This window comes from Oncorhynchus masou, chromosome 17 (genome assembly GCF_036934945.1).
Source record: "Oncorhynchus masou masou isolate Uvic2021 chromosome 17, UVic_Omas_1.1, whole genome shotgun sequence".
NCBI lineage: Eukaryota > Metazoa > Chordata > Actinopteri > Salmoniformes > Salmonidae > Oncorhynchus > Oncorhynchus masou.
The window spans coordinates 12,168,699-12,182,278 of NC_088228.1; the positions used below are offsets into that span (position 1 = coordinate 12,168,699).

The 13,580-nt window shown below is 42.8% G+C and overlaps 1 protein-coding gene across 1 annotated transcript; it reads left to right on the forward strand.

The window, feature by feature from the left end:
* Positions 1-5,594: 5,594 nt before the first annotated feature.
* On the forward strand, positions 5,595-13,580 carry cdc7 (cell division cycle 7 homolog (S. cerevisiae)). The gene is made up of 11 exons (XM_064992323.1): positions 5,595-5,762; positions 6,738-6,848; positions 6,950-7,036; positions 7,181-7,316; positions 7,726-7,819; positions 7,917-8,059; positions 8,331-8,625; positions 8,892-8,993; positions 9,294-9,567; positions 9,730-9,879; positions 13,057-13,580. Exons 2-11 carry the CDS (start codon positions 6,758-6,760, stop codon positions 13,419-13,421), a joined length of 1,737 nt encoding a protein of 578 aa, XP_064848395.1. The 5' UTR covers positions 5,595-5,762; positions 6,738-6,757; the 3' UTR covers positions 13,422-13,580.

Below are 13,580 nucleotides of genomic sequence, written 5' to 3' on the forward strand. Positions count from 1 at the left end.
GGGATTTTTGCAATTCGTTCCAGTCACAGGCAGCAGAGTACTGGAACGAAAGGCGGCCAAATGAGGAGTTGGCTTTAGGGATGATCAGTGAGATACACCTGCTGGAGCGCATGCTACAGATGGGTGTTGCCATCGTGACCAGTGAACTGAGATAAGGTGGATCTTTACCTAGCATGGACTTGTAGATGACCTGGAGCCAGTGGGTCTGGCGACGAATATGTAGCGAGGGCCAGCCGACTAGAGCATACAAGTCGCAGTGGTGGGTGGTATAAGGTGTTTTAGTGACAAAACGGATGGCACTGTGAAAACTGCATCCAGTTTGCTGAGTAGAGTGTTGGAAGCAATTTTATAGATGACATCGCCAAAGTCGAGGATCGGTAGGATAGTCAGTTTTACTAGGGTAAGTTTGGCGGCGTGAGTGAAGGAGGCTTTGTTGCGGAATAGAAAGCCGACTCTTGATTTGATTTTCGATTGGAGATGTTTGATATGAGTCTGGAAGGAGAGTTTACAGTCTAGCCAGACACCTAGGTACTTATAGATGTCCACATATTCAAGGTCGGAACCATCCAGGGTGGTGATGCTCGTCGGGCATGCGGGTGCAGGCGGTTGAAAAGCATGCATTTGGTTTTACTAGCGTTTAAGAGCAGTTGGATTGACAAGGAAAATGTTGTATGTCATCCATCTTAGAGTGAGGCTGTAAAGTAACAAATTATGGAAAAATTCAAGGGGTCTGAATACTTTCCTAAGGCACTGTTTGTAGCTACTATTTTCCTAATTCTAGCTACTTTGTATGGTTGTTTTTTTTACCCCTTTTTCTCCCCAAATTTGTAGTATCCAGATGTTAGTTAGTCTTGTCTCAACGCTGCATCTCCCGTAGGAACTCGGTAGAAGCGAGAGCTGTGCGTCTTCCGAAACACAACCCAACCAAGCCGCACTGCTTCTTGACACAATGCCCACTTAACCCAGAAGCACCAATGTGTAGGAGGCAACACCGTACACCTGGCGACTGTCAGCCTGCCACAGGAGTCGCTAGCGCGCAATGAGACAAGGCCATCCCTGCCAGCCAAACCCTCCCCTAACCCGGAAGACGCACGGCCTGGACTCGAACCTAGAATCGCTAGTGGCACATCTTGCATTGCGACGCAGTGTCTTAGACCACTGCGCTACTCGGGAGGCCCAGCAAATATATGTTTATATCAGAATTGTATTATTTATCAAACCTGTAATTGATCCACACAATGTTGTTTTGTCACTGCCATAGGTTATTCAGCTATTCATGTACTCTATGTGTTAAGATATGGTACTCTACCTTTTGTATCTATACAGTGTCCTCGTGTTGCAGTTTTACACTTCTGAATTAAATCAACTAAAGATGCTGTGTCTCCAGGCGGAAACATGGAAGACATGGTGATTAAGACAACTGTGTAGCTTAAAAGAATAGCGCTCAATGGAAGTAAAGCTTTAGAGAGGACAGCACAAATCGGTCTTTTTGTAGGCGCTAACTCCGGCATGGTTCGTTGGAATAAGACTGGGAAGGTTTTTGGATAAAGTCCCAAATAAGGTCTGTGGTAAACACGGGTTCAGGAGATAGCAATCGTCGCTTTTTGTGAAGCATGTATGTAAGGCTTCATAATTCATAAAGCTAACTCATTTCTGTTTTTTAGAAATCGTTTACCTCTGTTTTTTATTATTTTTAAATGTATTAACAAATCAATACTGAAAGTACATGTGGGAACACAAGTATATATGAATAATATACAATATCACATTACACAAGGACCTTAAGGGGCATACATACACTTATAATTCTAACAGCTTTTTTGTTAGTAGAGAATTTAATTGTCTTACAAGAAGAAATTGAACTGTATTTTAAGGTAAGAAAATGGGGGGGGGGGGGGGGGGCGTGAAGCTTCTAGTGTGCACACAGGCGCTTAACTGTAGACAAGATCCCACAACCCTAGACATTCAGCACTAGAGTACCCACCCCGACCTAACCAAAATATGTAGAAAACTGGGATATCTAAGGTCACACCCTTTCTCCACAGAAAGTTGAAAGCATCTGGTCTATCTCCTTGCTTATTTTACTGTCAAGATATAAAGATAGAGCGCCATGTGTTAGTCTAGAGATACCTTCAGCCTGGGTTATTAGGACTCTTCCTTTTAAAGATAAATCCCTCTGTAGCCATTGATTTAGCTTCTTCTGGGGTTTTTTAATAAGAAGGTTAAAATGTAGTAAGCCTCTAGACTTCTGATCCTTTGTAATGGTTATGCCTAAATTTGTAAGTTCTTCTTTTACTGGAATACCATAATATGAAGGCGCCACACAATCTTTGACAGCTATGAGTTTTCATTTATTAATGTTAAGATATAGACCAGACACTTTGGAAAAGGATTGTATCACATTGATCAATATGGGAATTTGGTTAGCATCTTTCAGAAAAAGTGTAGTATCGTCAGCCAGCTGGCTTAATAATTTCTTCACCAGCTATGGAAATACCTTGTGCAGGACTATTATTTAAAACATTTGTAAGAAGTTGGGTGATTAATAAAAACAGGTACGGAGAGATAGGACAACCTTGCCTAATTCCTCTCTTTTAACTCCAATCTAGGTGAGGTGCCATATTTCAATTTGATAGAGCTGTTTCCATTTGTATAGAGAGTCTTAATAGCCTTAAAGAAAAAATCCCCAAAGCCAAGTCTCTCAAGGGAGTGGAAGAGGAACTGATGCTCTTCTGTGTCAAATGCTTTATAAAAATCTAAAAATAATATGAAGCTATCCTCAGTTATTAGGTCTGAGTAGTCAAGTACGTCTAATACTAGTGTGATATTGTTAGAAATATGTCTGTTCCTCGTGAAGCCAGACTGTGTTTCATCAATGCATCCAGGACTTTTTAAATTATTTTTGCAAATAGTAAGGCTATCTTATAGTCATTATTAAGAAGATAAATTGGGATGCCAGTTATCGATGAGCAGCACTTCTTTTTTAGGCTTAGGTATCAGTGTTATTAACCCCTGACTCATTGTAGGAGGGAGAAAATTGTTTTTAATACTCTCTAAATAGGAAGGGAGCTACTTGTTCAGAAAATAATTTGTATTCTGATGTAATTCCAGCAAAACCTGGGGATTTATTGTTCTTTAGATGTTTGATAAACCCATCAAAGTTGAGGAAATTATAGAGTCTATCACACTGTTTACATTCTATATCACTGATAGAGTGAACATTATTCAGTGAGTCAAAAAACATATGTGGATTCCTGACAGTGTGTAGAGCTCCGCAATCAAACAAGCTAAGCGTCAGTATAGAGACAAAGTAGAATCTCAATTCAACGGCTCAGACACAAGAGGTGTGTGGCAGGGTCTACAGTCAATCACGGATTACAAAAAGAAAACCAGCCCCGTCACGGACCAGGATGTCTTGCTCCCAGGCAGCCTAAATAACTTTTTTGCCCGCTTTGAGGACAATACAGTGTCACTGACACGGCCTGCAACGAAAACATGCGGACTCTCCTTCACTGCAGCCGAGGTGAGTAAAACATTTAAACGTGTTAACTCTCGCAAGGCTGCAGGCCCAGACGGCATCCCCAGCCGCGCCCTCAGAGCATGCGCCCTGTGCAACTGGTCTCGACCCCGCCCTGTGCAACTGGGTACTGGACTTCCTGACGGGCCGCCCCCAGGTGGTGAGGGTAGGCAACAACATCTCCACCCCGCTGATCCTCTACACTAGGGCCCCACAAGGGTGCGTTCTGAGCCCTCTCCTGTACTCCCTGTTCACCCACTACTGCGTGGCCACACACGCCTCCAACGCAATCATCAAGTTTACGGACGACACTACAGTGGTAGGCTTGATTACCAACAACGAAGAGACGGCCTACAGGGAGGAGGTGAGGGCCCTCGGAGTGTGGTGTCAGGAAAATAACCTCACACTCAACGTCATCAAAACTAAGGAGATGATTGTGGACTTCAGGAAACAGCAGAGGGAACACCCCCCTATCCACATCGATGGAACAGTAGTGGAGAGGGTAGTAAGTTTTAAGTTCCTCAGCATACACATCACAGACAAACTGAGTTGGTCCACCCACACAGACAGCATCGTGAAGAAGGCGCAGCAGCGCCTCTTCAACCTCAGGAGGCTGAAGAAATCCGGCTTGTCACCAAAAGCACTCACAAACTTCTACAGATGCACAATCGAGAGCATCCTGGCGGGCTGTATCACCGCCTGGTACGGCAACTGCACCGCCCACAACCGTAAGGCTCTCCAGAGGGTAGTGAGGTTTGCACAACGCATCACCGGGGGCAAACTACCTGCCTTCCAGGACACCTACACCATCCGATGTTACAGGAAGGCCATAAAGATCATCAAGGACAACAACCACCAGAGCCACTGCCTGTTCACCCCGCTATCATCCAGAAGGCGAGGTCATTACAGGTGCATCAAAGCTGGGACCGAGAGACTGAAAAACAGCTTCTATCTCAAGGCCATCAGACTGTTAAACAGCCACCACTAACATTGAGTGGCTGCTGCCAACAAACTGACTCAACTCCAGCCACTTTAATAATGGGAATTGATGGGAAATATATCAATAGCCACTTTAAACAATGCTACCTAATATAATGTTTACATACCCTAAATTATTCATCTCATATGTATACGTATATACTGTACTCTATATCATCTACCGCATCTTTATGTAATACATGTATCACTAGCCACTTTAACTATGCCACTTTGTTTACATACTCATCTCATTTGTATATACTGTACTCGATACCATCTACTGCATCTTGCCTATGCCGCTCTTTACCATCAGTCATTCATATCTTTATGTACATATTCTTTATCCCCTTACACTTGTGTGTATAAGACAGTAGTTTTGGAATTGTTAGTTGGATTACTTGTTGGTTATTACTGCATTGTCGGAACTAGAAGCACAAGCATTTCGCTACACTCGCATTAACATCTGCTAACCATGTGTATGTGACAAATAAAATAAAATTTGATTGGATTTGATTTACAATGTTCTGTTATGTTCAATGTTCCCGGGAGCCGAAGACGTGGATTTCGATTAAGGCAGCCCCGTGTACCTCGCTGATTGAGGTGTTGGGTTAAATGCGGAAGACACATTTCAGTTGAAGGCATACAGTTGTACAACTGACTAGGTGTCCCCATGTTCCTTCAACTTTTTCCATGGGCAAAATTAATGGGGAAAGAATAGGGTTTTGGAATAAATGCCGAAAATAAGGTCTGAGGTTAACACAGGTTTATGAGACCGAATAAGTTTTGTAATATAGAACAGTCAGTTAGTATGACCATTATGAAGCCTTTATGTGCGTTTGATTTATTTATTACATAATTCACAAAAAGTGACGTTAGCTGATTGAGATCTCCTAAGCCTGTGTTTACCACAGACCTTATTTTCGGCGTTTATCAAAAAACGTTACAAGAACTCCATACATTTCCACGGGCTTTGTTCAAAGAACCATGGAGCAGTTAGTGCATACAAAAAAGACACCATTACCAGAAAAATATATAAAACCTGAAAAACGTGTGCGTGTCACGTCAAACGTCATGTGACGTACATTTTTAGCGCGGAGTTTGTTGTTTGCGGAAAAGGAGAGGGGGAAGAGCACTTCTGGATTTGTTTGTATTTTATAAAGTTTTGCTTTGTAATATTCCAGGATATCTTTATGTTTTTTAAATTTGTCTCAGAGAGTATTCAATTAGTATCATCGGCTATCCTTTACAAGCGATTTGTACGATTAAGGTAAAATAAAGTTTTGTAACGTCAATTCGATTTGCGAAGAACTTTGCTGGCTAGCTCAGCTCGTTAGCCTAGGTTGATGATGGGATATATTTTGAACCTAGACATTAACTAAGTTAGCTAAACATCAAGTAGCTTGGTAGTTCAAAGCTGTCTTCTAGTATATACTGAACAAAAATATACAAATATATGAGTTAGAGTTCATATAAGGAAATCGGTCAATTGAAATAAATTCATCAGGCCTTAATCTATGGATTTCACATGACTGGGCAGTGGCGCGTTCATAGTAGGGCCAGGGAGGGCATCGGCACACTCATTTGGGAGCCAGGCCCAGCCAATGAGTCCCCCCCCAAAAAAAGGCTTTATTACAGACTGAAATACTCCCCAGCACCCCACCTTCCCCCTCTGACCATCCTGCAGGTGAAGGGCCTTGGCTGGCGTGGTTATACATGGTCTGCGGTTGTCAGGCCAGTTGGACCTACTGCCAAATTTTCTAAAATAATATTGGAGCCAGCTTATGGTAGAGAAATTATCCTAAAATTCTCAGGAAACAGTTCTGGTGGACAATTGAGTAATATCAGCATAAAGTACCTTTTTTTTGTATCTGCTTGTTTCCTGATTAAAAACCTTGTTTCAACATAGTTAGCTAGTCAAACCGGAGTTAGCAGATTGCTAAAAGTCAGCTAACTTGCCAGCTATCCCATGCACAGTAACTTGGTTAGCTGACAGTTGCTCTGCAGAATAATCAGTGTGTACTCAGTCATTGTGCCTCTAGTCAACCCTCATCTTAACTGTCACAAACAAGGAACACAGGAAGATGTGTATTACAGAAACTGGACATATGCTAAATATGATGTTGATCACTCTAAACTAAATATTAACTTTAGTCAACTTACATTTCCCAATTACATGTTAACATTTCATCACATTCATCATGTCAGAATTGTCACTGGTTTAAATGGTCATCTGTATTTCTAGATCCACAGTCCACAGAACAAATGGAAGTCATTCCCTCTGTCTGCGATGACAGCAACAGCACAGAAAGTCACGTCAAAGCCAACAAGCACATTGGAAGGAGAAAACTATCAAGTGAGTTTGTTCGTGCAACAGGAAGTAGAGCCATTGTTTCGGTGATATTGTCTATACCAATTATGTTATGTCTTCTGTATCGTAACTCTATTTTTCTCCAGTGGATGTGGAGAATGACATTGAGTACCTCTACGAAGCTGTTCCTCAGCTGTCCACAGTTTTCCACATTTTAGACAAAATTGGGGAAGGTATGTAGTAGTACTCTGTATGTCTTCATATGCAGATGACTGTGGGTTAGCCACAGTTTGGCAATTAACAAATATCAGTTTAAAAAAGGGTGATCCTATATCAGTTGTTTTTGGCAAAACCAAAAAATACTTTGTTTTATGTAGGTACTTTCAGTTCAGTGTACCTGGGTGAGGCTCTGATGGCCAATGGGACGAAAGAGAAATTTGCCCTGAAGCACCTCATCCCCACCAGTCACCCTGTGAGGATCGCTGCAGAGCTCCAGTGCCTCACTGTGGCTGGGTAAGTCTCACACTTTACATGCTCTGGGTGTAGGAGCAATATTACCACAAGCACTAATATTTTCATGGACTGATCCACTTGTAGAGGAACATTCTCTCAAGAGATGCATGAATAGGATTGCACTGCATTAGTTTACAGTTTAGAACAGGGGTCTCCAACAAGTCGATCGCACAGATTTTATAGGGTCCCCCTTAGTAGTTTATTAACCATTATTTTACCTGGTATATTGGCAGTAAAAACAGTGCACTACTTTCTCTTGTACACTGATGTTCCCGGGGGAGAGAAGGAGAATGTCACTATTTGAAAGCTAGAAAAAGGAGCTTGTGACATGTTTGAGTTTTTAAAAGTATGCTAGAAAAAGTTGGTTTAGACAACACAATGTTTCCAATGTTTTTCTTCCCTCTTTAAGTGGAAAAGAAAACGTCATGGGCGTGACCTACTGCTTCAGAAAGGATGATCACTGTGTGATTGTTATGCCTTATATGGAGCATCAAACCTTTGTGGTGAGTCAATACTGTGGTGTTGGTTACCTGGTTTTTGTGTTTATACCTTGTTTGTGGCATAACACTAGCAAAGTGAGGGAAATCTTTCTCCTATCAGGATATCATTGGCCTGCTGAGTTTCGAGGAGGTGCGTCAGTATATCTACCACCTGCTGAAAGCTCTCCGACATGTCCACCAGTTTGGCATCATCCACCGTGACATCAAGCCCACCAACTTCCTTTACAACCGGCAGGAGAAGATGTGAGTACTGAATACCTCTGTATCACTGGAGCTAACCTTCAGCTCTATATGACACTCTGGAATACTTGACTCAGTTAGTCAGGTCCAGAGATCATGTCTTCTGGTCTGATGTCCACATTTTGGACTGAGATCATTAATCTCCTGTCTTGAATGGTCTCTAGTCCAAAATTCAAGCATTTATAAACCCATTAAATGTTTGCTACCTGCAACTCCCCCACATTTTCTTGGGGTGCGTATTCCTACCATATATTGTTTTCATGGTGGTTTGCAGGTTTGCCCTGGTGGACTTTGGGCTGGCACAGGGCACGACCGACACCCAGATCGAGCTGTTGAAGGTAGTGAAGCAGAAGACCCAAAAGGGTGGGGGCTCCACGGGGAAATCGGAGACATCACAGGGGAAACGGGCACCAACCTCCCTAGCCCCACCTCTACAATCACTTTCACACCCCAGGACCTCAGCACCTCACTCTTCCTCCTCCACCTCTTCTTCCACTTCCTCAAAACCACCAGATAAGAGGGTCTCGGTCTCCACATTTTCCTCCACCACCCGCTCTAAACACACCAAGGTTGTCTGCACTGGATCTATCTCTTGCACTTCATTTGGTTACAGTGGTGTTATGGTATTTGTCTATAGGCTTAGTTTTTATTAACTCATTGACCTTGTAGTTATTGGACCATAAAGTGTTGTGATACTCTGAAGATGTTTTGAGCTGAAAACACACTTCAGGGATGTTGTAATGTATACGGTGACATGTAGTTATCTTGATTTATGTACTTTGACTGCGGTGTTCATTAGTGACATGATGTGACTTAGTTTGCTTTTTTTAACCAGGAGTTCTCCGGTCTGTGTAAAGCACCGCGGGCCGTATTTGGAGAGAGGAACCTGAATAGCTTTACCTCCGTCCCCACCAAAACCACTGACCCCAAGTTAGAGGTAGGAAATGCTTGCCTTCTCTCCTGTTACATTCAATCCATAGCTACTTTGTTGTCCAGTGTGTATTTAACACATTTGATTGACAGACATATTGCCGCACAAGTTTGGTATACTTTTCAGTTCTATCGTAGCTGGCTGTAACTCTGTTTTAGTCTTTTGGAGTTGTCACCAACAAATACATGTTTCTGGATACTCAGTCAGACTGCCCTCCAGCAGTAACAAACCAGACGATGAACTGTAGATTTCTTTGGAAAGACTTTCCTCCGATCATAACAATCCTTTGTCTCTATGTTGGGCCAGCTGGTGAAGCCCACTAAAACAGAGGACCCTGCCACACGCAAGTTTATCTCTGCCCACCGGCGCCCTGTACCTGTCAGGACCCCTGTCAGCAACCAGAGACCCAACCAGAGGATGACCCCTGCTGCGGTCAACCTGGCCTTCACCTGCAGCTGCTACTCCACCGACAGAGTCTGTAACATCTGTATGTCTAGGAAACAGCAGGTGGCTCCCAGGGCCGGAACCCCTGGCTTCAGAGCACCAGAGGTCCTGACCAAGTGTCCCAACCAGGGAACAGGTAAGGCTAACAGATACCATCCTCAGCAGTACTACACCTCACATCTCTACTAATACTCCTCTCCACTGCAATGTCGCTCTGCATTGTAAATTAGAATGCGTTCTCAATCATATTTCACAGTAGATGTCAACTTGTTTATTTTTCACTCCTGTCTCCCTGCAGCCATAGACATTTGGTCAGCTGGTGTGATCCTGCTTTCCCTGCTGAGTGGCAGGTACCCCTTCTTCAAAGCCAGTGACGACCTCATTGCCCTCACACAGATCATGACCATCCGAGGCTCCAGAGAAACCATCCAGGCTGCCATGACTTTCGGTGTGTATTTCGTCTTATCGACTATGTTGGACAGCCATTGTCGGTGGTGACGACATCTTGATGTCACAAACGATGGTTTAGCATATTTGAACTTGACTTTAATGCTGGAATCTGGCAACGCACAAAGCAGGGCAACATGCCAAATGGCCTATTCCCCATAGCCTGAATGTTTAATATGTATGTGGTAGTTTGACTATTAACATAATGCAAGTGAACAATGTGCAGTGTAGAAAGAGAGGAGAGCCTCAAAGCAGCAGAACATGTCACATGGGGTCCAATGTGTTTTCCTCCTCCGTCTGATTGGCCTTTTGCAGTGGACACGTCGTTGTCTGGCTTGTTGTTTTAAAATCTTTGTTTTTGAAAATATATTTTGTCTCTTTTTTTCCCCAAATCCCTTTCGATTTGAGTGACTTTTTGACCTAGGCATAGCCTATTCTTTCATGATCAAACATTGAACTCTGTTAGGCCTATAGATTAATTCAATCTCAGAATAGCCTGGATAAAAACATAGTATAGTAATAATGAGAAAGAGAGAGAACAAACAATTGCAAGATAGACTAATCGAATAGGAAGTCGACTAACAGAACAGGAAGTCCTGAACAGGAAGTCCACATTTCGTTTTTGCTTTACTTTATCAAAGTGCTGGCAAAATAAATTGTGCCGTCGGAAAATCCCTCCTCGCAAACCAAACAGCCAGTAATATAGGCCTACACTAGGGTACTGTCAATAAAAGTTGCATTAAGTGTTACTTTGACCATTTAAACTTATAAACTAACATTTTATAATATTGCCAGTGTTTATTCATGTCCTTGAATTGTGCAGCGGGCAATCGGGCATAAGCTCCAGCAGCAGCATTTTCAATAAATGGGAACAAAAAAAATTTAAAAATGTTTTCCCCCACCTTTATTTAACCAGCAGCAGCATTTTCAATAAATGGGAACAAAAAAAGTTGAGAACACCTTTAAAAAGTGTTTTCCAGGTAGGCTAGTTGTGAACACCTTTATTTAACCAGGTAGGCTAGTTGAGAACACCTTTATTTAACCAGGTAGGCTAGTTGAGAACACCTTTATTTAACCAGGTAGGCTAGTTGAGAACACCTTTATTTAACCATGTAGGCTAGTTGTGAACACCTTTATTTAACCAGGTAGGCTAGTTGTGAACACCTTTATTTAACCAGGTAGGCTAGTTGTGAACACCTTTATTTAACCAGGTAGGCTAGTTGAGAACACCTTTATTTAACCAGGTAGGCTAGTTGAGAACACCTTTATTTAACCAGGTAGGCTAGTTGAGAACACCTTTATTTAACCAGGTAGGCTAGTTGAGAACACCTTTATTTAACCAGGTAAGCTAGTTGAGAACACGTTCTCATTTGCAACTGCGACCTGGCCAAGATAAAGCAGAGCAGTGTGACACAGACAACAACACAGAGTTACACATGGAGTAAACAATAAACAAGCCAATAACACAAACAAGTCAATGACACAGTAGAAAAAATAATATACAGTGTGTGCAAAAGGCATGAGGAGGTAGATAATAATAGGCCATAGGAGCGAATAGTTACAATTTAGCAGATTAACGCTGGAGTGATAAATGAGCAGATGATGTGCAAGTAGAGATACTGGTGTGCAAAAGAGCAGCAAAGTAAATAAAATAAAAACAGTATGGGGATGAGGTAGGTAGATTGAGTGGGCTATTTACCGATGTACTATGTACAGCTGCAGCAATCATTTAGCTGCTCAGATAGTTGATGTTTAAAGTGGGTGAGGGAAATAAAAGTCTCCAACTTCAGCGATTTTTGCAATTCGTTCCAGTCACTGGCAGCAGAGAACTGGAAGGAAAGGCTGCCAAATGAGGTGTTGGCTTTGGGGATGACCGGTGAGATATACCTGCTGGAACGTGTGCTACGTGTGGGTGTTATCGTGACCAGCGAACTGAGATAAGGCGGAGCTTCAGCTTAGCGAACTTGTAAATGTTGAGAGGTTTGTAGTCTGTCCATCCTTTGCCCTGATTATCGTTTTGCAAATTCTGCAAGTGACTTCGATCAGGTCTGCTGGCTCACCTTAATAATTCCTCCTGAAACCTAATAACTGCCAAACGGGCGAAGACATTTCTTTCCCAACCCAGTCAGCCATTTTTTTTTTTTTTTTTTTTTATAATTTTGTGCCAGGCAGACTATACTGACCACCACTACTACAAATGGTTATCTGTACCGGTGTACAACTAAAGTAACCAAGGTGAAACATGGCAACGTCGGAACGTTGCTTGGGAAATTACCCAAGTTACGCTGTGATTTTTGATAAATATCATATACATTTTTTTAAATGCTGCAATGTGGACAGCCAATAGGGTCTTCCCCGGCAGGAAGGAGACACTGCATCTGACCAGCTAGAGAAAGTGTTGAATGCTGCTGGATGAAGGAGGGCAGGTAGCCCCAGGGCCGGGAAGCCTCCCATCCATCTAGGAGAAGTGGTCTCAGTCAGATTATTGATTTTATTTTTCATGTCCTCCCTGGAGGGGAAGAGGGTGTGGTCAACTCTACCACTCTGCCCCCTTTTCTGCAGGGCCACACCCCAGGTGCCCCCAACCAACTCAGACAAGAGGTCTCTCACATCTCCTTGGACCCTCAACTACTCCTCAATCTTCATACAGACCTTTTTGTCTGTCATTTCCTCTTCTTCCTCCATGGTATTTTTGTTGTTGCTCTTCAGACTCTTCTGTGCCCTAGGATGCTTGAAGAGGCCACAGAAATATATCTTGGTTGTATCTCCGTTGCTTGATGAAGCACTGAGCACCAGATTGAGTCACAAGCCATTGTATTTGCAAAGTTGTCACTGACATCACTTCACCTACGTCATGGAAGGAAAGTCCTGTATCTTGATGTCGTAATGGGCCTTCCAAAGACCTGTTACTGTTATCAATGTAATTGTTTGGATAATCTAATTTCCTCTTAGTCATGTCACTTAAAAAAACAGCAATAAGAGGCTCCAATTAATAATGTAGCTTAGTTCATAACTTTATAAAAAGCCATTTACAAAAAAGGCTAAACTTTTTAAAATGCTTTAATTATTGAGTTGAATTACAAGAGTAAAGGCAGGATGCCACTGGTAATATTACAAACGGTAAACCCATAGTAAAGTACAGAAGTCTGACCATAACATGACCATTATTCAACCACAGGTAAATCAGTGGTGTGCAGCCGTGAGCTCCCCCGGCAGGACCTGAGGACCCTGTGTGAAACCCTCAGAGGAAGGAGACCATCCCCGGACGATGAGGCCACACCACATCCCCACAGAGACACTACCACACGCCACCACCGTACCCATGACTCCCCCATTTCCACTCATCCCCCTGGGGAGCCCTCTAGACAGCACCACCCAGAGGAGGAACAGACCCAAGCAGAGCCTGAGGCCCAGGATGAGAGGGGATGGGACAGCGTGCCTGACGAGGCCTACGACCTGCTGGATAGACTGCTGGACCTGAATCCAGCCAAGCGCATCACAGCTGCACAGGCACTGCAGCATCCACTTTTTACTGACCTCTGAGATTACTGTTTTCACTCATCTTTGCCAAGGAAGTGTATTCATTTCAAATGTGAAGATGTGCTATTTACTTGAATTGTTCCTTGTTCCCATATAATTTATGATTGCCTTGTTAAAATATAAAATTGTACTTACATTCTCAGAATAAAATGTATTAAAGCA

Bases quoted from the DNA above. Each gene is read 5' to 3' on its own strand.
- cdc7 (XM_064992323.1), top strand. From the start codon at position 6,758: ATGGAAGTCATTCCCTCTGTCTGCGATGACAGCAACAGCACAGAAAGT. The intron at 7,820-7,916 runs GTGAGTCAATAC...TTCTCCTATCAG, and splicing joins TGGAGCATCAAACCTTTGTG to GATATCATTGGCCTGCTGAG. The intron at 9,880-13,056 runs GTGTGTATTTCG...ATTCAACCACAG, and splicing joins CCAGGCTGCCATGACTTTCG to GTAAATCAGTGGTGTGCAGC.